Here is a 22,670-nt window from a genome sequence, read left to right as displayed (position 1 = left end):
TCTGTCAGAGTCCGGGGTGGCAGCCCAGACACATGAAGATGCACGGGCCTCTGGAGCTGCCCCAGCCATGAGCAGCAGCAGCCACCACGGTGGCACCCTGAGCCTCCCACAGCAACAGGCAAGGCTGCGCCAAGACCAGCAGGGTGGCCATTCTTCCCTCTCGCAGGCTAAAGAGCTCAGGAAGTGACAGCTCAGGGAGCATGTGGGGAGCTGCTGGGTGCCGGGCCTACCCCTGCAAACAGATCCCCAGCCTCCACTGCTTCCTTGCCCCCACTGCTGCAGCCCCAGCTTTCGTCTTTCTTTCCTCTCTCCTCTCCATTCTTTGCCTTTCCTCTCCATCCCAGTCCATTTCTCACTCCTCCCCTGCCCAGGCCCAGCTCCCAGCTGGAGGCTGCCAATCCCCGTCAGCAAAGAATGAAAGCTGGAGACCAGAGGAAAGTCCACTCCAGGCCAGTGAACTCTGGGACGTGATTAAACAAGAGGAGAGTCACAGAACCCTAGTCTGACTGAGCAGGAGGGACCCCTGTGTCCAGCCCCCACTGGGAAAGAAAAAGGAAAACGCCCAGAAAGAGGGCATCCGTTGAAGGGCACACAGCGAGGCCGAAGCAGAGCAGGCCTAAAAGCCAGCCTGCTGACTCAGCCCAGGGCACCCTCCCAGCACCAGGCTGTCATGTCTGCAGAAGCGGCCAGGGAAAGGCAGCCTGTGGGCCGCCTGTCAGCACAGCCGCCACCCTCCTGAGGCCAGGGCAGCTCCAGAATTTCCACACGGAAGAGGGGCTTAGGGAAGTCATCTGACATGGGGTGGGGGATGGGAGGCTTGAGAAGACGGAATAACCTGATGGAGAAGAGCTGGATTCTAGGGACACACTGCCTGGGTTCAAATCCCAGCTCCACCATTTGTTAGCTGTGTGACTTGAGCAAGTTACTTATTAACCTTTCTGTGCCTCATTGGTAGAATAGGCACTATTAGTGTCCACCTCAGTAAGTTGCTGCAGTGAGATCACATATACAGAGAGCTCAGCGTAGTGCAGGGCAGAGAGTAAGCCTGAGTGAAAGATAGTCGGTTATTGTCCAAACTCCGGGATAGCACAGCAAGCAGAGTGGTTTGCAGTTTACTTAGGGGTACTGAGGAGCTAATGGGGACCATGGGGGGCTAAGGCAACCCCACATTCCCCCTCCCTGCAGAGTCCAACTTGGATGGGCTCTCCTGGGTCCTGGCCATCCTGTCTCGTAGCCAGGCCACCCCAGAGCAGGGAGCACAGCAGCCGGCCGTGCCATCTCTGTAGGACCATTCTGAGCCCTCTGCTGAGCAGCCCCTCACCTGGCGGGCTCGAGGAGCTGCCGGCACACACAGCCATTCTCCTTCGGGCTGCCACCTCCGTCCTGCGCCTCTGGCAGCTCTGGCAGCCCTGGCCCCGCCGCGTCCTCAGTCTCCGGGGCCCCACCCTGCCGCGAGGACTCCACCGGCTGGAGACAGACCCCTAGCTCCCTGGGCAGGACACGATCATTAACCCTGGCCTGCGGAGCCGGATGCTCCCCCAGCACTGGCGGGCCGGGCCCTGAGAGCCACTAGCCCTGCAGGGGGCGCCCTCCTCCTCCTCCAGCTCAGTCAGCTGGCAGGTGCGGTCAGGGCTCAGTCTGAGACCGGGCTCAGGGCTTAGGGCTCAGCCTAAGAACCAGGGCTGGGGTTCAGTCCAGGCCAATGACGCAGGCGGACCCTCCCCCCGCTGTCCTAGGCTGCAGTGTGGCTGAGGGAGTGCCAGGTGCCTGTTCGGAGCCCACCATCTGCAACTCATTCTGATCCCACCTCCTCCAGAAAGCCTCCTACAAGGGCTGGGCCAGAGCCCCTGTCCCCTTCCCGTCCACCCGCAGACATCAGGATATCCCACTCATACTGCATTCTGCCACTCTGAACACACATCCCCTACCAAACCCACAGCCCCAGAGAGCCTGGAAGTAGGCCCCCATGGTGGGAAAAAAAGTCCATTTCTTCCTTCCCTTCCTACTCCATCTTCCCTCAGCCCCAGCCCACTAGGAACCACCAAGTCCAAGAATCCTAAAACATAAGTGCTGGGAGGCACTATATGTAAACCAACTCTCTCGCTTTGCAGAGAGAGAAACTGAGGCCCAGGGAGACCTAGGACTTGTCCAAAGGTGCCTGGGAGACAGCAGCAGAGCTGGGCCTGGAGACCGGGTCTCCTGCCCATGGCCCGTGGCGGCCTTTTCTTCTGCCAGCTGCACTGTGGCGGGATGCAGTTCTGTAAAGCACGTGTCAGAACATTCCACCTTCCCAGGCCCTCCCAGGGGAGCTCCCTGGGCTCAGCCCTGCCTGCACAACCCAAACGCAACATCAAAGCAGGGTAAAGATTCGGGGGGGGGCGGGGAGGGCGGAGTGGGAGGAAGCACAACTGACCTGGCTTCCTCATACTTCTTGTTGCGGTAAAAGTTGCTCTTTTTGATGAGGTAGATGAGCACCAGGTCACAGAAGAAAGCCCCCTGCAAAAGAGTCGGGTTCCCTGACTCAGAATCCCAGACCTCCAGACAGCCGCCAGCCGCCTGACACGAGATGCATCCTGTGTGATCTGGCAGCAGCCTCTGAGGGGGCATTGTCCCCACTTCATAGATGGGGACACTGGGCTCAGAAAGAGGAACCTTTGTCCAAGGCCACAGAGCTGGACCACGGTGGAGCCAAGGTTCCCCTGGAGTCCATCTGATCCCCCACACTCTCCTAACCCCATTGAATCACGTCTTCAACAAATGTTTGCTGAGCACTCGCCACTGGGGTGCAGGGAGGTTTAAGACAAGGAGACCTTGAGGGACTCTCCTTCTGGTGCAGGAGACAAACATGTAAATTATGACACAAAGTGACAGGTCCTATGACAAGGAGAGGAGCGGGGGAGCAGAGACAAGACGGGACTTCACTTAGCCTGGGGAGGGACATCTAGGCTGAGTCTTGAGGGCTGAATAGGAGTTTATACAAGGCAAACAAAAAAAGAAGTTCAGGAAGGGCATTGCAGAGGTAGGAACAAGCCTCTCGTGCCTGGGAATTCCACAGCCCTGTGGGGGAAGAGCTAAAGAGACTTCTGGAGAGGTGGATGGGGACCAGCCTGTAAAGCTTCCTAGAGTGTCTCCAAGGCACTGGCCCTAATCCCCCAGGGGAGGCACTAATGGCTTTGAATAGGGGCAGGACACACAATCGTGGCATTTTAGAAAGAGCCCTCTGGTAGTCAGCGTGAGAGAGAGACTGGAGGGGATCTGACAACAAGGACACGACAGGGGTGGTCAAGGACAGATGAGGCCTGAGCTAAGCCAGCTGGGACCCACTGACACCTGAACACACGCACTTCATGGAGCAGCTTGTGCAAATGTCCGTCTCCTCCACCAGAGGGCGACACCACCCGTGGCACAGAGTGGCGGGAGGGCGGTTCCTGAATGAGTGGCATGGGGTGGGAAGGGGCTGATGGCTAAGCCCGCAGGTGAACTTGATTCTCTGACCCTGGGATCTGCACACCTCTTTTTTTCCCCCAGATACTAAAAATGTTACTTATCAATTCCTTGTTCCCAGAGAACACTCCTCCCACCCCCACCCAACCGCTACCACCCTTTTCCCGTTACCTTAATTTCACAGGTATGCCCCCCAGATGCGCCTGCGTTCTGATTGACCCCCATCATAAGGAAGTGATGACGGAAGGTGGCCCCTCACTCAGAAAGTTCCACATGCAAACAGACATGTGAGGAGGTCTGCAGTGAGGAGGAATCCTGCGGGGCTCACTTTCATCCGTGGGCCACCTCTCAGGAGCACGCCTCTCTGCATCCCGTTACAGGACAGTGTTCCTGGTCTCAGTAAAGTCAATCCTAGGACCTGCCAGAAGCCTCCAAGGGACCTGTTGTGGCCTCCTGGGCAGAGAAAGGAGGCAAGAGGCTGCTGGAAACCCTGGCAAGAGGTTTGTTGGGATAGGCCGAGCCACTCACTGTCGACTCTCATGTCTTTAAAACACTTTCAGAAGAACAAGGGGGCATGACAGATTCGGAGGAAACCTTTCCCTGCCCTCCGCCACTCCTTCCCCTCCAGTGGCCCCTCTGGACCCAGCTAAAGGACACATCTGAGGAGGGACTACAGCCTGACTTCCCCGCGTCATCTTTTTAGCCCCGTGATTCTCAACAGGGGGTAATTTCCCCCCTGGGGGACATTTGATGATGTCGGGAGATATTTTTCATTGTCACAACTGTGGAAGGCGGCACTCCCAGCATCTAGTGGGTAGATGCTGCTAGTGGGAATGCTGCTAAACATCCTACAATGCACAGGACAGCCCCAGAGAAAAAGGAATTATCAAAATGTCAACATGACCATGGTTGAAAACCCTGTATATCGCCAGCTCCGGCCTCTTTTTAGCAGAAGTGGAGATGAGGCTTAAGAAGTTCAGGGTCTGACTCAAGATCCCAGAGAACTCCTAGCCCCACTCCCAGCTCCAGAGCTACAGGCAAATGCTTCTCTGGCTGTGGAAAGAGAAACTCAGGTAGTCACAGGCCGCTGGCAGGGGTGAAGTCCCAGAAAGCCCTCTTTACCCACGTCCATGCTGACCTTGCCAGCTCTCGTTCTTTCTGGGGCATGGAGACAGCCCCACAAAGGCAGTGTCCCCTCCCCACCACCAGTGCTCAGAGGGTAAAGGGCGGGAGGGAGAGGTACTCACAGCACCCATGAGCGCCACCCCAGAGCCCACGTTGATGATCGTGGGGATGATGCTGAACTTCCCTGCCTGGGGCAGAGAGAGACAAGGTGGGGTGACCCAGGAATGGTGGACAGCAGGATCCCCAGGGACTCCACCCAGAGCCAGCCCAGGGCCACTCCCAACATGCCCCGCCCCAGACCTACCCAGCCTCAGAATGGGAGACCCACCCCACACACCTTGCCATTCACCATCACATCAAAGCGGATCCCATAGGCTTTCATCAGAGTTCGGAACTGCACCCCCTCTGTATCTCGGTAGTATTTGGCAAACCTGGGGGAGATCCGGCCCAGGGGAGACCTCAGCCTAGCTGGGCATTCACCGTTTGGCAACACAGAACTCTGCTGCTTTGGAGATTTATAAGCATTCTGTGGACCCTGGCCCTCAGCAGCCCCAGCAGAGGTTGCACACCCTCTTGCTGACATTATGCTAAGGATTCATCCACATCCTTGAAATCCTTGCCAGACATTCCCCAAGAGGCAAGGGCTTTCCCACACGCTGGCATCAATGGAGCTGACCCAGCTGAGAAGCCAGGCCCCAGCTGCATGGTGAGCCAAGGGCAATAACACGCTTCTCTCCTCTCCTAGACACAGCCCCCGCTGCTGCCCCCTGCTCCCCTCAGCGGTCCCTCCCCATACCTCCCACTCTGATTCCCAGCCCCAGGAAGGGCACTGGCACCCAGGAAAGGACACAGCGTGGACAGGGTTATAAGGCAGCAGGCTTAGCCCCATTTACCTGAAATTGTACCCAGAAGAGACAGATTTTTCTGAAAATTGGTTGTCCAGACGGCTAAAATGATAGCGAGGATTGCATTCGGAGGGAGCTTTATCAAGATCACAGTCCCATTCGATCTGAATTCCTATCACACCACCCTTGATGAAAAAGAGACAAGAATCAGTGCACAGAACTTTCCGGAGATGGATAGAAGTCACAGACCAGCTCTTCATGGAGAGCTGGACAAGATGGGTCAGTGCTTGGGCAAGGGGTCAACGGCTGGATCATCCTTCCAGGAGGAAGGGGGAGGGTCCAGGCTTCTAAGCCCCTCCTCTGGAGTGGCTGAGAAAAGCATTGCCAATGCCTCAGCCCCGGCTTCCTCCTGCTCCACGCCTCCAGAGAGCAGGGACCTCCCAGGGTGAGCGCCTACAACTGGACGGGCGCCTCACACACGAGCCAGATGGGCCAGCGAGGCTCCTCTCGGCTCAGCTTCAGCTGACACCCAAGGACTAAGAACCAAAGAGCAGGTGCCCAGTGTGCCCCATGCCGAGTGCCCGCAGTCGGCTGTGTGTCACAGCTAATTCTTTTTTGTTTGAGTTTTACACTTTTTCTTTTTAATTGAAGTATAATTAACATACAATGTCATTACAGCTAATTCTGAAGACAGTGAATTCCTGGGGCAGTCACTTTGCGGGGCAACCCCACCCCCAGGCCCCCGACGCACTCTCTCCTCATTGCAGAGCCCAGGCCCAGAGCCCTCCAGCCTCCAGGGAGGGCTCCCTGAGTGCATGCCACCCACCTGCAGGGCTATGTCCTGGAAGTTGCTCCCTGCCCAGCTGACCAAGGACCCCACTCGGAAGATGGGGCAGTAGAGGTTCTTGGGGTCAAATTGACAGAACTTCAGGTAAGATCTGTCTTCGGTGTCCAGCACATTGGTCCTGGGTGGAGGCCGTGAACAGCCAGTGAAATGAAGGTGAGACTTGCTGTTCCTGGGCCGGAAACTAGCCTGACCCAGGAGACACTGGGCCCCTCACCCGGCCCAGCCTGAATCCCTGACTTTTGCCCCTACTCGAGTCCTGACTACTTCTCCCACTAACATCCTACTACAAGAAAAAAACAGAGCTCCACCTCACCCCCCGCAGGGGGAAGGGGGCCCCAGCATCACCAGTGGTTCATGCACAGACACTGTCACATGTACACCATGCACGTGGGCCCATGCACAGCCACCAGGAGGGCCAGCCAAGGATCCCCAGTAGCCAAGCCCCACATACTTGGAGAAGTTGAATTTGGGGAAGCGAATGAAGTTCTTTATGTAAACAGTGAAGTCTTCAGCCTTGCCCAGGAGTGGCTTCCTGGAAATCAAGATAGACAGCCTGTCCAGGAGGCCTTGCCCCTGCCCACTCTGTGCCTCCCCAGCCCCATGGTGGCGCTGAGCCCTGCCTGTTCCCTGGGTCCCCCAGAGCCTTTGCCAAGGACAGTTAAATTGGTCATGTTGGGGTGGTGCCCAGGCCTTTGTGGGGTGTCCTGGCTTCTCCCTCAGAATGAGGATCCCAAGTGGACCTGTCTCCACCGTCAGGCTGGGACCCCCTGGACAGGATTGGGTAACCCCTCAGGGTCCCAAGGCCACAGCCACTCACGATGGCCTGGACTTTGTCTCCACTGGGCACCAGGCGAAGATCTCACAGGTGCCCCTTTGCATTTTCCCAGCCCGCAGGCAGCGGCCAGTCTTCACTCCTGAAAGGGTGGGATGGGAACAATGCCAGGAGCCTCCAGGCTCCAAGCCCCTTTTTGCCCCCAGCCCTGGCCACTCCAGGCCTCACCATTTCCAGCCACAACAGGCTCCCCAGGAGGGCAGTCGCTGTCCTTATAGCACAGGCCGTCAGGGATGTTTTCACTCTGCCAGGAGAGAAAGGCACCTGGGTGGGGAGTCCCCTGCAGGAAGCCCAGCTTAGAGCCAGGGCCTACCCCAGGAGTTAGGACAGGGTTCCCTTCCCTGCCTGGGGCCCCCCACCCTGCTTCTCCCCCAAACAATGCAGATATGTGCACTGGTGCATATATCCCCCAGAAACCCCTGCTTCAGGAGAGGGGTGGACCCCACCACTGCCACCAGCAACCCTCCCCAGCTCGCAGTGCCAAATCAAACCTCAGCACAGGTTCCCTGCCGCTGGTTAGGGGTCACAATCAGGTTGGTGACAATGAAGAAGATGTTCTCTCCCTGAGAAACCAGAAAGGGGTTGAGGAACCTCCTCCTGCCCTTTTGGGGACCCTCCTTCCCAGGGATGCCTCACTGACCTCAGAGTCTCTGAGTAGATGTCCTTGGATAGGTCCCTTCCAGGCCCACAACCCCAAACTTCCCCCACCCATGGATCCCTATTCTGCCCTCAGCCTCTGGGGTCCAAGCCCAGATCTGGGAGGAGAAGGGGCAGAGATGGGGTGGCCCCAGCCCTGGCCCAGGCCTCTTGTGAATAGGCCAGGGAGCCATTCCTGGGGCAGTGGCTAATATAAGGGAAGCCACCTGACTCATACTGACCTGGAAGTTCTCTAGCCCCACTGGGTCTCAAGAGGCTCAGATTTGTTAGGAACAGAGTGCTCTCATAATGCAGGCAGGGAAGGCGGGGGTTTGGTGTGGGGAGAAGGATCTAGGCAGGAACTCCACCTGCAAACCTTGGCAGCTGTCCTGGGCCAAGGGAGACAATGGATGGAGGGCCCTGGGTCCTGGAGCAGCTTCCCATGTGACCCACCCTGAGCCAGGCCCTGCCAGCCAGGGCCCCAGTGCTGGGTGGGACTCAGACCTGGGGTGGGATTACGTAGTCGGCAACATCCCAGAGCCGTGCCCCAAGATCTGAGGTGTTAGTGAAGGTCACGCCCTTGACTTTGGTGACGATGCTGCTCTCCAGAGAGGTGTCGGTGTCTTGGTAACCCTTCTTCCACAGGAACACCCAGCTGTGGGGAAGGGGCGGCAAGCGGGCGTCAGCCTTGTTGCTGCCCTCAGGGAAGTTTCCCTAGGCCCAGGGTGCAGTGAGGGAAGGCTTGGGGCTCCACCTTTCCACCAGCTCCTGGGCAGGGTCACAACTCCCACTGCTGCCTGAAACCCCATCCTGCAAGCAGCAGAGGTGACAAGCAACCCCAGAGGCAGAGACCGCTGCTCTCAGGAGCTGACGCCCTGCAGTCAGGCAGGCCACCCACTCACTGGCTACCTGAGCTTGGGCAAGCTAACAAACCCTGGGGGTGAGCACAAGGATAACACACCTCGTGCTAAGGGTGTGAGATGGTTAGAGGCAGTGCACAACCTGAACTAACCACAAAGAGACCTCAGAAAAATCCAAATGGAGGGGCATTCCCAAAAGTAGAGTGCAAAATCCCAATCTTTGACACCCAACATACAAGAAACAAAAGGAAAAATAGACAAGTTGGACTTCATCAAAATTAAGAACTTTTGTGCATCAAAGGACACTATCGGGGCCAGGCTGGTGGCACAGCAGTTAAGTTTACACTTTCCACTTCGGCGGCCCGGGGTTCGCCAGTTCGTATCCCGGGTGCGGACATGGCACCACTTGGCAAGCCATGCTGTGGAAGGTGTCCCACATATAAAGTAGAGGAAGATGGGCACAGATGTTAGCTCAGGGCCAGTCTTCCTCAGCAAAAAGAGGAGGATTGGCAGCAGATGTTAGCTCAGGGCTAATCTTCCTAAAAAAAAAAAAAAAAAAAGGCCACTATCAAGAAAGTGAAAAGATAACCCACAGAATGGGAGAAAGTATTTGTGAGTCATATATCTAATAAGGATCGAGTACCCAGAATATAGTCATACGTCACGTAACGACGGGGATACGTTCTGAGAAATGCATCGTTAGGCTATTTTGTCATTGTGTGAACATCATAGAGAACTCACACAAATCTAGATGGTCTAGCCTACTACACACTTAGGCTATAATACTAATCTTATGGGACTACCATGGTATATGCGGTCTGTCATTGACCGAAATGTCATTATGCAGCACATGACTATACAGAAAGAACTCTTACAAGTCAATAATAAAAAAAGACAAATAACCCAATACAAAAGTGGGCCAAGGATTTGAGTAGACATTTCTCCAAGAAAGATATATAAATGGCCAATAAGCACATGAAAAGATGCTCAACATCATTAGTCAGCAGGGAAATACAAATCAAAACCACAATGAGAAACCACTTCACACCCACTAAGATGGCTATAACCATAAAAACAAAAAATAACAAGTGTTGGTAAGAATGCAGAGAAACTGGTACTTGCTGATGGTACCTGCTGGGGAAAATGGTTTGGCAGTTCATCAAAAGGTTATCATACAACCCAGCAATTACATGACAAAGTATATACCCAAGAGAATTGAAAACACGTGTGTACATGAATGTTCTTAGCAGCATTATTTATAACAGCTAAAAAGTAGAAACAGTCCAAATGTCCATCAATAGATGAACAGAGAAACGAAATGCAGTACATCCATACAATGGGATATTATTCAGCCATAAAAGGAATGAAGTACTGATCCATGCTACAACATGGATAAACTTTGAAAATAGTATGCCAAGTGAAAGAAGGTAGACAAGAAAGGCCACATATTGTATGATTTGCTTTATATGAAATGTCCAGAATGCACAAATCTATAGAGACAAATGGTAGATTAATGGTTGCCAAGGGATGGAGGGAGGGGAGAGTTGCAACTGACTGCTAATGGATACTGGTTTCTTTTGGGGGTGATGGAAATGTGCTGCAATTAGCTAGTCACGATGGTTGTACAACATTGTGAATGTACTAGAAACCACTGAATTGTATCATCTAAAATAGTGAATGACATGCTATGTGAATTTTCCCTCAATTAAAAAATGGTAAAAAAAAAAAATCCCATACACTTCAAAAAATGTCAATATCACGAAATAGACTCTGGAACAATTGTAGATTAAAGGAGACTAAGAAGACATGACAACTAAATGCAGATTTTCTTTTGCTATAAAAGTAATGATTGGGACAATTAACAACAGGTCTGTAGGTTAGACAATATTGTTCAATGCTAATTTTCTAATTTTCATACTTGTATTTGGATAAATAAGAGAATTCCTTGTTTTAAGAAATACACAGTGAAATATTTAGGAGTAAAGGGGCATCATGTCTGCAACCTACTCTTAAACAGTCAGAAAAAATTCCGTATACATACCATTAATCTACCATTTGTGTGTGTGCCTGCGGAGAGACAAAGGGAGAAAGACAACACCAATGTAGTAACATGTTAACATGTGGGGAATCTAGAGCAAGGGCATTAAAAAAATTTTTATACTATTTTGTAACTTTTCTATAAGTCTAAAATTATGTCAAAAATACAAAAAATAATTTTCTACAATATGAGATGGTTCATGTAAATTGCTTAGCACAGTGAGCGCAATACAAAAAATAATTTTCTAAAATATGAGATGGTTCATGTAAATTGCTTAGCACAGTGAGCGCCTGGCACAGAGGAAGAGCTCAGTGAATACAACTCACCAACTTATTGCTGATGTTACTGTTAATGTTAGAGGTTGTCCTGGTAAACCTCCCCTCGGGAAACTTGGGGACACAGGGGCCAGGAGAGGGCAGGAAGCTGCCTGCCTGAGGTCATACAGCAATGGTATGGGATGTCCAGCACCTCCCATGGCACTGGTAAGGGTTCTCAGTATAGTAGGTACCAACCAGGATGTGTCTACTCTCCTCCTCTCTGGGGCCAGAGCTGGCATGTCCTGGGCCCTAGGCTATCCTGTCTCTAAGGAATTCTGAGAGGGCTGTATGGGGGATCAGAATTGGCCACCCCAAAATGTGTCTCTTTGCCTTGCCTTGATTATTTTTAACAACAAAAGACTGAAAGAAACTTTGACCTTCCCCCAACCTGCTAAAAGAAATTTAAAATAAAGGCCTGTCCTCAGGACAGGCCATCACCATAGATAACTCTGAGTATCCAGTAGGCTGGGAGGATCCTTGCTAAGCCCACTCTTATCAAAGTTCTGTTTATCAAACATTTGCTTTTCCTTCTCCATATGAAGCGCCTTCCTCCCCTCTGAAGCCCCAAACCACTCCCACCTCCAACATCCTCCTTTGTCTTTAGCTGAAGATGATATTTAAGATGAGAACCTTCACCATTTTGGCAAGTTACTCAGTTTTCCTTGGTCTCTCCCATGTATGCATGCTATAAAGCTTTGTTTAATTTTCTCCTGTTATTCTGTCTCGTGTCATTTAATTCATAGCCGGGCTAGAAGGACCTAGAGTGAGTAAAGGAAATGTTCTTTCTCCCCAACAGTTTGGTGACTTAGATGGGATAAAATTTCACTGGCTGGACACTGCTCACTCCTGGACTGCTGCTGCTGAGCGATCCTGGACCCCTGACGAGAGCCAGCAGGAAGTAAGAGTTCTTACTACGTCAGTCTCTCAGATCTCTGCCTACAGGGTCCAATGGAAATAAGAGTGGTGAGGTTTTTTTCCTTTTCTAAATTTAGATTAGCAGGAGAAAATATTGGTGAGGCTAGCTTCTTGGACTCAGCGACTCTAGGATCTGGTTGAGTACTCATTGGTTGTAGATCCTTTTCCTCCCAGAGATAGTACTTTTCCTTGTCTCTTTCTTTTTTTGTCGTTCGTCACAAGACACAGGCATCTCTACAAGCCTGTTGTCTGGGAACATGCACATAAGGTGAAAGCTGTTGCTGAGGGCATCTTGGAAGCCAAAAAGGCCCCAAATATGGTGGGTGCAGGTTGAGCAGTTAAGAGCCATTAGGGCACTCACCATTTCAAGAAGTCTCCCATGGAAGGATGAGTTGGTCATGGAACGGGGTAGATGACACAGGTCCCCCTGCCAACTTCAAGAAAATGTCCGTGCAACGACAAGGTACTCTGTAAAAATCCCCAACCCCACGATGCCTTCCTCCTAGGTATTATTCTGGTTCCAAGAGACCCAAGGCTTAGCTAAAACTGCTAATGTGCATATCAGATGAGGTTTTTTTCTATTTTCTTATTCTGTGTCTTGAGAGCTTGGCTTTGTGACCTTTCTGGTCTCTGCCATCCGGAGGATGCATGTACTGGCATGCACCTTGGCAGCCAGTCGAGTGCTGGGGCTCTGGGACACACTCTCTTTGTCTGGCTGTGTCAGCTCTCAGGGGAGCATGTCAGAGGGGGTCCCAGTTGCTTTCATAAGGGACCTTTGTTGTCTCAACCTTTGTTGCTTGCTGTGCAATGAAGGCCTTTACTTTCTTAGACTGTTTTTGGGAGTGAACTTTCTGGATCTCTTTTGGGGATGCCTCTTACGTCCATGGTTAAGCTTATTGGTATGAGTCACTGTTAGGATCCTACTCGTCCATGTGGCCAGACGATGGATCATTTAAATTGGGAAAACTTCTGAATTGGGAAAAAAAATTTGTGAGAGCTCTCATCATAATTTTTACTGGTACCTATGAAAAGGCCAAATTAAAAAGGAAATACAAAAAAAAAAATGACTAGCCTTAAGACCCTGACTCAGGTTACAATTAAATTGAGAAAATGTAAAAGTATAAGTATTGATGAGATTATAATGGTTGGAATGTTTGAGCTGATTTTATATAAAGAGGTTATATCAACTTTGCCTGAGTATGTTTTAAAATATCTGACCGAGAACGTTTCCCCCATCCAAAATTAGAAGACCAAGACCTACTGATAAAGCCCTAATGAAAACTATGATTAGCGGTCTAAGAGTTGATAGAATTCAGATGAAATTTTGTAGAAAAACTGATATATTTATGGGCTTTATGTGAAGTGACTGTATCTCTTTTTGCTGGATTGTATCGTGGGGATAGACACTGTGTCTCACTGGGGAACATTTCCCCTGCCTGATTGTAAGACAGCACATAAATCTAAAAGGGAAGTCAGCAGGGCTGCCTGAGCCCACATCGTATGAGATAAAACTAGAGGCTAGTATGAGGGGCTAATAAAAAGGATAATGAAAGCCCCCCTCCAAGGTAAACTGGTCTAGGGTTAAATTGTACACTTAGAAAGAGGGCTCATGTTAAATGCTTTGTTCAGACTTTTACAGGTGTGATACATTGTCCTGAAAGTTTTACAACATACAAATCTTTGATTCGCCTCTTAAGTTAAAAATTTCCCTGATAGAAAGAAGCAATTGGAAGGGTGTAGCTGGAGGAGGGATTCAGCCTCATTTTTATCATTCAGGCTGTAGCCCAGTTCTTTAGGGAACTGGAAACAATCGTCTTTGTCTTGCAAATCTCTCCAAGGCTGGAGGTATGGTTCTGGAAGGCAGTTCAAAGTTCATCTGTCTTTTGCCAACCCCAGGGCCTCCCCTGTTCCTCCGAAAGTACTCCTAGACATTAATTGAGACAAAAGATTGAGACATGAGAAACTGATGAGGCAATTATCCCCCAGAACCTCCATCTTGAAGAAAACTTGACTGCTTTCTCTGTCTTTATGACGTAGATTTTCTGCTCCCATCTTCTCTAGGACCTGAGAGCCATTCTTGGAAATGCAAATGTTTCTCAGAAACTAGTGAGTTTTGTATTGCACCTGATTCATAACAAAAATTTAACATCTATGGGGGCCGGGGCCCCATGGCCAAGAGGTTAAGTTCGCAAGCTCTGCTTCAGCGGCCCAGGGTTTCACTGGTTCGGATCCTGGGCACAGACCTAGCACTGCTCATCAAGCCATGCTAAGGTGGCGTCCCACAGAGCACAACTAGAAGGACCTACAACTAGAATATACAACTATGTACTGGGGGGCTTTAGGGAGAAGAAGAATGAAAAGAAAAAGATTGGCAACAGATGTTAGCTCAGGTGCCAATCATAAAAAAAAAAATTAACATCTCTGTGTCTACCTGTGTGTTTGTGTGTGTCTATATGTATGTTATATATGTGTGACATTTTATCCCTAGATGGTATGGCCAAAATTAAGAGCTCTGTTTAACTGGCTTAAAGTAAGCATTTACATTATTTCTAAATGTAATCGAAACTAACCCAAATGTCACTCACGTTAACATGGTAAATTCATCTTTGATAACTGAAAGCTTATTTAAGTTTGTTGCTTTGATTAAAATGGACATGTCCCCTGAGTTATCAGCAATGGATATGATGCAGACATGCAGCCTGGGTTTACTAGTTAAATAAGCTCATTTTATCCCTGTTACAAACTAGTCAGCATAACAACTTAAAATGATAGCTGATTTTGTCTGATGTCTCAAAGTCTTTATAGGCAACCTAAATAATTATTGGAAACAGGTAAACTAAGCAGATGTGGAAAAGATAAGAATGAATTTTTTAACAATAATTATGTGTTATAACATGTGTATTTAAAATAACTTTCAAAATCTTTTTGGTAACTTAAAACTTTGAAGTTTTGCTTCCATAATGAAATGCTTAAATAATGAAAATCCACTGAGTATCTAGTTCATTTGTAAATAAGATAAAATATTAGACACTAATTATTAAATATACTACTAAATATTAAAAATACTACTATTGGCTTCTTATTACAGAGAAACTAAAAAGTGTTTGAGTCTATTGGTAAACATGTCTTGTGTTTTATTAAAAGATTGTACTATAAAGTAACATGTATTTTAAATTATAAAAAAGTATTAACAAACTTGCCAAGCCACAGAACGCTAATGTAAAAGAAAGCATATGGGGCCAGCCCTGTGGCTGAGTAGTTAAGTTCAAGCACTCTGCTTCAGTGGCCCAGGGTTTTGTTGGTTTGGATCCTGGGCACGGACCTAGCACCGTTCATCAGGCCATGCTGAGGCAGCATCCCACATAGCACAACCAGAAAGACATAAAACTAGAATATACAACTATGTACTGGGGGACTTTGGGGAGAAGAAGGAGGGAAAAAAAAAAAGAAGATTGGCAACAGATGTCAGCTCAGGTACCAATCTTTAAAAAGAAAAAAAGAAAGTTTATAATTGCTTAGTTTTTACTTAAAAATTAAGGTTTCTAAGGGTTAAAAATTCTAATATGTGATTAAATTACTAGAAATTAATAAAGAAAACATATTTGCATTCAAGGAAAGATGTAAGTTTTCAGTAAAGAAGGTATAAAGAATGGAAATATTTTGTTTGTGTTGTTAAAAAAAGATAAATTTGTCCTAAAGTACTAAAAGGGAAGAAAGCAAGCATGGGACAAATTCTAAATGTAAAAAGAAAGTTACAGAACATTTGTAAAAGAGAAATTCTAAAAAGAGTTTTGTGCATGGTCAAGATGGCTAAAATTAAAATGAATTTAATCAAGTAAATGCGTTTAATATCAAAAGTAAGCTGGTGCAAAATTAGACTTTGGTTTTTTTCCGCTCTTAAAAGGATAATTCTCCTGAACTTTTAGTCTGCTGCTGGTAAAGGGATTATGAAAGGTGTTTTCTTTGAGTAGCCTACCAGAATGGTAGGGATTTTATGTTTTATCAAAATTAATTTCCTGTATTGTTTTATCAGGTCTGTAATCACAGGTGCTAAGGTCTTACAGCTATTTAATCTTCTGCATTCACTAAAAATCTTTGTCACTATGGTCAAATGGATAACTAAACATTGTTTCAAAGGGACCTATGGTGTTATGTGGGTAAGTATTATTGATATAAGTGTTTAATTCCTAAAATTCTGATCTGTCCTGGTTGTCAGTCATAATTCTAGTTATCTTAAAGTGTAGTATGTCACAGAAATAACCAAGTTTCTTTGTCAATTGTCATTTTTAAGTCTTTTGTCATTTACAGACAGTTTTTTTAAAGATTTTATTTTTTTCCTTTTTCTCCCCAAAGCCCTCTGGTACATAGTTGTATATTCTTAGCTGTGGGTCCTTCTCATTGTGGCATGTGGGACGCCACCTCAGCATGGCTGGATGAGCAGTACCATGTCCGCACCCAGGATTCGAACCGATGAAACACTGGGCCACCTGCAGCTGAACGTGCAAACTTAACCACTCGGCCACGGGCCGGCCCCTACAGACAGTTTTGTTTAACCCTACTTTTACAAATGTCTTCATCTTTAGAGAGTCAAGGAAAAGACTCTGACACATTCTAAAACACAGGTTTCTTACAAGCTTTCAGATTATGAAACTGAACTGGGTAAGAAATTACAGAACTCTAACAGAGAAACTGATAACCCCATAACACTGCTAACAGAAGATTAAGATTAAAAATCGATTACACAGGACTGAATGAACGGATGAGGATGATTTTATGACCTTTTGTTTAAAATATTGTTGATTTTGTAAAAAGTTGTAGGTTTTTTTAAGATTTAAGGAAGGGGCCGGCCCAGTGGTGCAGCAGTTAAGTTCACACGTTCCACTTTGGCGGCCCGGGGTTCGCTGGTTTGGATCCCGGGTGCGGACATGGCACTGGTTGGCAAGCCATGCTGTGGTAGGCACCCCACATATAAAGCAGAGAAAGGCGGGCACGGATGTCAGCTCAGGGCCAATATTCCTCAGCAAAAAGAAGAGGATTGGCAGCAGATGTTAGCTCAGGGCTAATCTTCCCCCCCCCCTCCAAAAAAAAGATTTAAGGAAAGCTTTTTCTCTGAAGCTACCTATGACACAGCAATTTGACAAATTATACTTTTGTAAACAAAATTGAAACATTTGCCTTTTCCTCCCTACCTGATCCCTCCAGAATTTGGAAACTCTTAGTAAGCATTGTTATTTTCAAGGCAATATAGTTATTTACATAAGTTCAATAAAAATCTGTTCTCCTTATAATAGGACAGAATTGGAAACATTGGTTATCTTACCAAAGCTTTGACTGGAATGTCATATTCGAGAGAAACAGTCATAGACTCAGATATGACCAGACAGCTTTTGAGAAACAAGGACTGGACTCAATGGAATAAAGTAAGAAATACGCCTTACCTTGTTTCCTAGAAACCTTATGGATAAGGAAGGTCACTTATCTGGCAGGTGACTGGAACCTTGAAATATTTTGGGGAGCTCAAGAAGAGAAAAATTCACCCAAATCTGTAGGTATGACAGGTTTTGATAAGTCCTTGGCTTTCCTGGCCTCGAGAGCCCTTTAAAGTTCAATCTAGGATTCCTTATAAAAAGTTTCAGCAAAGCAGGTTTAAAAGAGCCTATATGATCAATCGCTATTCTTGCTACACTTATGTAAATAATTGGGCCAAATTTATTGAAACTAAACTTACTTTACAACCCAATCAGTCTTAATTTGGCTATCTTTGGTAAAAACGAGGGTGATTTTAGAGAGAAAAATTATGTTTCAGTAAAAACTATACTAAATGTTTGTGGATATTAGATCCTAGTTCTATTAACTGTCTTTGAGGTTTTTCTTTTCTACCTGTAAACTAGACTGGATCCTGAATTCTTCTAGTCTCCTGAAATATCTGGCTGCAAATCTGCAAACTAACATTTTCAATTTTTTCCATCATTTTCATTCAGAATCATTGAGAACTGAACCTGCCCTTTTTCCTGAAGCCTTGCAAACTGAAGCTGAATAACTTGATATAAACTTAGGAGAGGTTCATGTCTGTTGCTGTGTAAGACACCTGAACACCTGATGACATCACCAGAGACATTTCAAACTGCAAAAGAAGCTTCGACCCTGACATCTAAAAATCTTCTTGACAGGCTGTCCCCAGGCTCAAACTGGTTTATAATTTGCTCCAACCATTAACTTTTGTTTTTCTTCTTGTTTCCATAGAAATACTTCTTATTAAATACCTGATTGCTTGCTTCTACAATATAGGCCTAACTTCGGGAGCTCACCTGCATCACCGCCTTCTAAAATGAATTTAACTGGACTGACCTATTATCAGGACTAAGAAATGTGTTCAGTGAGATGGAGCAACCTACCACTCAGCTTCTGGACTACGAAACTTCTTGAAGTTTCAGAGGACTGAGAAACTTTTTAAAGTTTCAAAGGCGGGACTGTGGGGAATCAGAATTGGCCACCTCAAAATGTGTCTCTTTGCCTTGCCTTGGTTATTTTTAACAACGAAAGACTCTGAAAAAGACTTTGACCTTCCCTCTAACTGCCTAAAAGAAATTTAAAATAAAGGCGTATCCCCAGGACAGGCCTTCACCACAGATAACTCTGGGTATCCAGTAGGCTGGAAGGAGCCTTGCTAAGCCCACTCTTATCAAAGTTCTATTTACCAAACATTTGCTTTTCCCTTTCCATGTGAAGGGCCTTCCTCCCCTTTGAAGGTCCAGACCACCACCCCCAACATCCTCCTTTGTCTTTAGCTGAAGATAGTATTTAAGATGAGAACCTCTGCCATTTTGGCGAGTTGCTCAGTTTTCCTGGGTCTCTCCCACATATACATGTTATAAAGCTTTGTTTAATTTTCTTCTGTTATTCTGTCTCATGTCAATTTAACTTGTAGCTGGGCCAGAAGGACCAAGAGTGGGTAGAGGAAATGTCTTCTTCCTCCCCAACAGCTGTGACCCTTGAGCCAACCAGCCATTTCAGTAAGGACACACTGGGTTGGGCCTGGACAGAAACATTCAGCAAATACTCAAGGACCAACATTCACTCATTCGTTCACTCATTCATCTCACACCTATTCCCTAAACAGTCAGGCAATGCCAGGCTCTGTCCTCATGGCATTCCCAGGCTGGAGAGAGGCAGGCAGACATTAAGCAAATGATCCCCCAGATAAGCATTTAATTACACCGTGGGAATGCCTCGGAGGAAAAGAGGAGGGTTTACGGGGGAACTCAGGTCTGAAGGATGAGTGGGCTAACCCATTAGAGGAGGAACAGCATGTACAAAGGCCTCAGGTGGCCTCAGATGTTGCACAGCCAGGGACCTTAGGGGCTCCAGGTGAGGTCAGCTGCCCTCCCAGGAGAAGTGGCTGCTCCTGCTCCAGTCCGGAAACAGAAGAGACTCAGCAGCATTTACTAAAGGAGTAAAAGAGATGCACCAGCATTCCAGTCAGCTGGTGTCATCCCCTCCCTCCACCTGTCCCCTTCCTACTCCGGGGTAAGAGCTCTGAACAGTGCCGGGCTGAGCAACCCCAAGGAGCTGCCCCCTCAGCTGATGGCACCAGCTCCTGCTAGGTGGGAAGGAGCTGGGGAGGCAGACAGCTGAGCTGGGGGCAGGCGCAGAGGGCCCTTGGCAGGACCCCTGCTGGACACCTGAGAGGTCACACACGCGTAGGGCGGGTTGACCAGAGGGGAGTTCTGGGACATGCCAGGCTGATGAGTTGTCCCAGCCCGCAGCTTGGCACTGAGCTCAGTGATTATAAATAACCTACCAGGTGCCTGGGCCAGCGCCAGGCCAGGGCCCAGGGCCGACAGCTGTAGCCCAGCCCCCTGCATCCTTGCCCCCTTCCCATAGCCCTGACAATGGGGGCTCCAGCCCTGGAGGAAGGAGCTGCCCACGGAAAGCCTCATAAATCCAGGAACCCAGAAGCCTCTGCCTGCATCTCATCACCTCCAGAGCGGGTGAGGGAGCAGAGGGCTCCCTTCCTACCCCTCACCCTTACAGCAACGGCCCAAGGAGGGCCCCCTCCCACACAGGGTCATAGACCCCCAACCACAGGGGACATCATGTGTACACAGGCCAATTCCGGGGCCCTGGAGAAGGTCCCAGCTGCTGGCCCCCAGCCATCACCACCACCACCGCCAACCCCCGCCCCCGTCCCCCACACCCTCCCTGCCTTCCCAAAAGCCCCGGAGAACTCACATCACGAGGTAAGCCAGGATGGAGGCCTGCAGGAGCCGGTAGAGCAGGCCCACCTTCTTGTTCTTGGCGATGACATACTTTGCGGTCTTGTAGTCGAACAGCGACTGGAAGAGGCTCTTGCAGACCACCTGTCCCATGCTGCTGTCTCAGCCAGGCCCAACCGCCGACCGCGGCACGTGTGCCGCACGGGGCGCCGCCGAGCGCCCGCCTCCCGGCCGCCCGGCCCTCCCACCTCGGTGGGCGCTGCGCGGCTCCTGCGGGCGGTCGGGCGAGCGCGGGGGGCGGCGGAGCGCGGGGGCGCCCGGCCGGCGAGCGGCGCGGATACTCAGAGAGCCGCCGCTGGGATCCGCTGGGGCCGGCGCCCGAGCCTCGGACTGCGACCTTGCCGCCACCTCTTCCTCCCCTCCTCCCCTCCCAGTGACACCGCCGCACCGAGCGCCCAGCCGCGGGCCTGGGAGGCGCTCCCCGGGGCCGCAAGCCCGCGCGTGCGGCTGCCCCAGCGGGGATCGCTGCGCCGAGGAGTGAGGAGGCGAGGCGGGGGGAGGAGGAGGTGCTCCTTTTAAAGCAAACCCCCTTTCTCTAATCCCAAAGAAATCCCAGGGGGTTGGCCTATCGAATAGAAAGGGGAAACTGAGGTCAGGGGAGGCGGGACCTACAGCACGGGAAGTGGAGGTGAAGAGGTGATAACGAGCATTAGTAGGTAGACACAACAGGTTTCTGGACTTTTCCAGCGCTCCAGGGCAACCTGGCTCCCCCACCCTGCCCCCAGGCTGGGAGAGACTAAAGTCTCGTCCAACCCCTGGCTCCCGTGTCTGCTGTGACGATGTGGGTGCTCCTGCTGCAGCCGCTGCGGCAGGTGTAAAGTCCGCACTCCCAGGGAGTCGGGTGCCAAGCGGGTTCGAGTGCCCACAGCGTCAAGGACTCTGCGCCACACTGAGGGCGGATGGGGCGGGGGTGGGGGACAGGGAATGCCTAGGATCGTAAATCATGCCTGGAGAGAGGGCGGGCTCCAGCTGCTTGAAATGTTCCCAAAGCAAGAGATGGACCTCATCTAGGCTGCTAAGACTGCGCCCCTCACAATGTCACCAGCCGTGGACTCTAACGCCTTCTCTTGTCTTGCCTAAACTCTAACGTTTTTTCTTGTCTGTTTGACCTAATCCTCTTGTTTTGTTGAAAGTGCAGATGTTCCTTTCTCTAAGGACTTTGGGGTGTGGAGCTTACGCCGTTTCAGCTGTGTTCCGGGAAGAAGCTCTAAGTGACAACCGTCCTGGTCCGGACCCAACTGCTCTGAACCGGCACAGAGCAGCACAAACCAGCACAAACTGAAACCACAAGAGTGACATCTACATAAACAGGCAGAGAGTTGTGCTAAAGTAATCTGCGCTCCTTAACATGGAAATTCCCCTGATCTGGGGAGGGCAAAGCAGCCATTCTTAGATCATGCAATGTATATATAAAAGCATGATTTCAAACCACACATGTGCAAGCTTATGCCCACCTCTGCACATGATGATGAAATTTCCCGTTGAACATTCATTCCCTACCCCAAATAAAGGTACCCACGTCCCCGTGCTCAAGGAGCCAGAGCTTTGTGAAATTATTCCCTACGGTCTCCATTGTCTTTGCTGCATGCTACGAATAAAATTTCTGCTTTGTGACAGCTACTCCTGGTGTAGTTTGATTAACTCACCAAGAAGGGGACTCACATTTGGTCCCATAACAACAACACATGAAATTAAATTCAAGGGAGTGGGAGCAGGTCAGGAGGGCAGCTCCGAGATCACGGCCGCAGGGAGGCAGGGCCCCGGGTGATCTCTCCCTTTGTGTGTTGAGGTGTGGCGCTCACTCATTTTTTGCATCTTGCCATCCAACCAGAAGCAGTCCTGCTCCTCTCCTACCCTAGAGCTCAGGAATGAGAAATTCTCTTCCCTGCACCACAGGCCCTGCAAGCTGGAGGGACCTTGAAGTTCACCAGGTGTGATCTCCAGTTTTAGTGCACATGGGAATCATTTGGATGAAAAATGCACATTCCTGGGCCCTGCTGCTATTTTCCTTCCCTAAGTCTAGGATGGGGCCTGGGAATCTGTATTTTGCTCTCAAACTGTCATTTGGAAAGCACAGATCTTTTCATCAATTTCAATCCAAATGCCACTTCCTCAAAAAGCCCTGTCCTTATTCCTACCCACCAAAAGTGGCCTCCACCCAACTCACTTTCTATCCCATTGCTCCTTCTTATTCCCTTAGAGCACTTGTCACTCCTGGATATGGTCTTGTTTACTTACTGACTGTGTCCCCTACTAAGACCAGAGGTCTTAGGCTCCCGAAAGTTCAGGACCTTGCCTTTGGACGTCTCTGTATCCCACGCCCACCGCTATGCCTGCAGTAAAATAATTCAGTACATATTGGTTGAGTGAGTGAACAAACTCAGGCCTGATTTTTTTAAACAGGGAAGGAATTTGGAGCTGCCACCCTGCCCAGTCATAACTGGGACTTTAGAAGCTTCATTCTGCAGGTGGAACAGAGTCTACAACTAGCCCCAGTCCAGGGCACTCCCCCCTGTTCCTGATTCCTCAAACCTT

General features: G+C 49.3%; 1 protein-coding gene across 9 annotated transcripts in view; it reads right to left on the bottom strand.

Moving 5' to 3' along the window:
- The window catches only part of P2RX5 (purinergic receptor P2X 5), a 30,592-nt gene extending 10,229 nt beyond the window's left edge, over nt 1-20,363 (bottom strand). For 3 of the 9 annotated variants that reach the window (XR_011493632.1, XM_070482567.1, XM_070482568.1), the window contains exons 1-10: nt 20,092-20,363; nt 8,234-8,384; nt 7,585-7,656; nt 7,262-7,337; nt 7,079-7,175; nt 6,713-6,793; nt 6,241-6,379; nt 5,463-5,599; nt 4,907-5,000; nt 2,414-2,496 (exon numbers count right to left, since the gene is read on the bottom strand). Coding sequence is in view for 8 of the 9 variants with exons in the window: in XM_070482567.1 (XP_070338668.1) it covers nt 2,414-2,496; nt 4,907-5,000; nt 5,463-5,599; nt 6,241-6,379; nt 6,713-6,793; nt 7,079-7,175; nt 7,262-7,337; nt 7,585-7,656; nt 8,234-8,384; nt 20,092-20,228 (1,067 nt within the window). In the remaining variant the exon portion in view is untranslated. Of the gene's footprint in view, nt 1-1,321; nt 1,490-2,413; nt 2,497-4,248; nt 4,498-4,691; nt 4,758-4,906; nt 5,001-5,462; nt 5,600-6,240; nt 6,380-6,712; nt 6,794-7,078; nt 7,176-7,261; nt 7,338-7,584; nt 7,657-8,233; nt 8,385-20,091 lie in introns of those variants that run through there. The other 6 variants (XM_044744685.2, XM_044744687.2, XM_014832555.3 and 3 more) reach the window with 5 other exon arrangements.
- Between the last annotated feature and the right edge of the window lie 2,307 nt (nt 20,364-22,670).

This window comes from Equus asinus, chromosome 13 (assembly GCF_041296235.1).
Source record: "Equus asinus isolate D_3611 breed Donkey chromosome 13, EquAss-T2T_v2, whole genome shotgun sequence".
In the NCBI taxonomy this organism is placed as follows: domain Eukaryota; kingdom Metazoa; phylum Chordata; class Mammalia; order Perissodactyla; family Equidae; genus Equus; species Equus asinus.
This window is presented reverse-complemented; position numbering and strand designations above follow the sequence as displayed.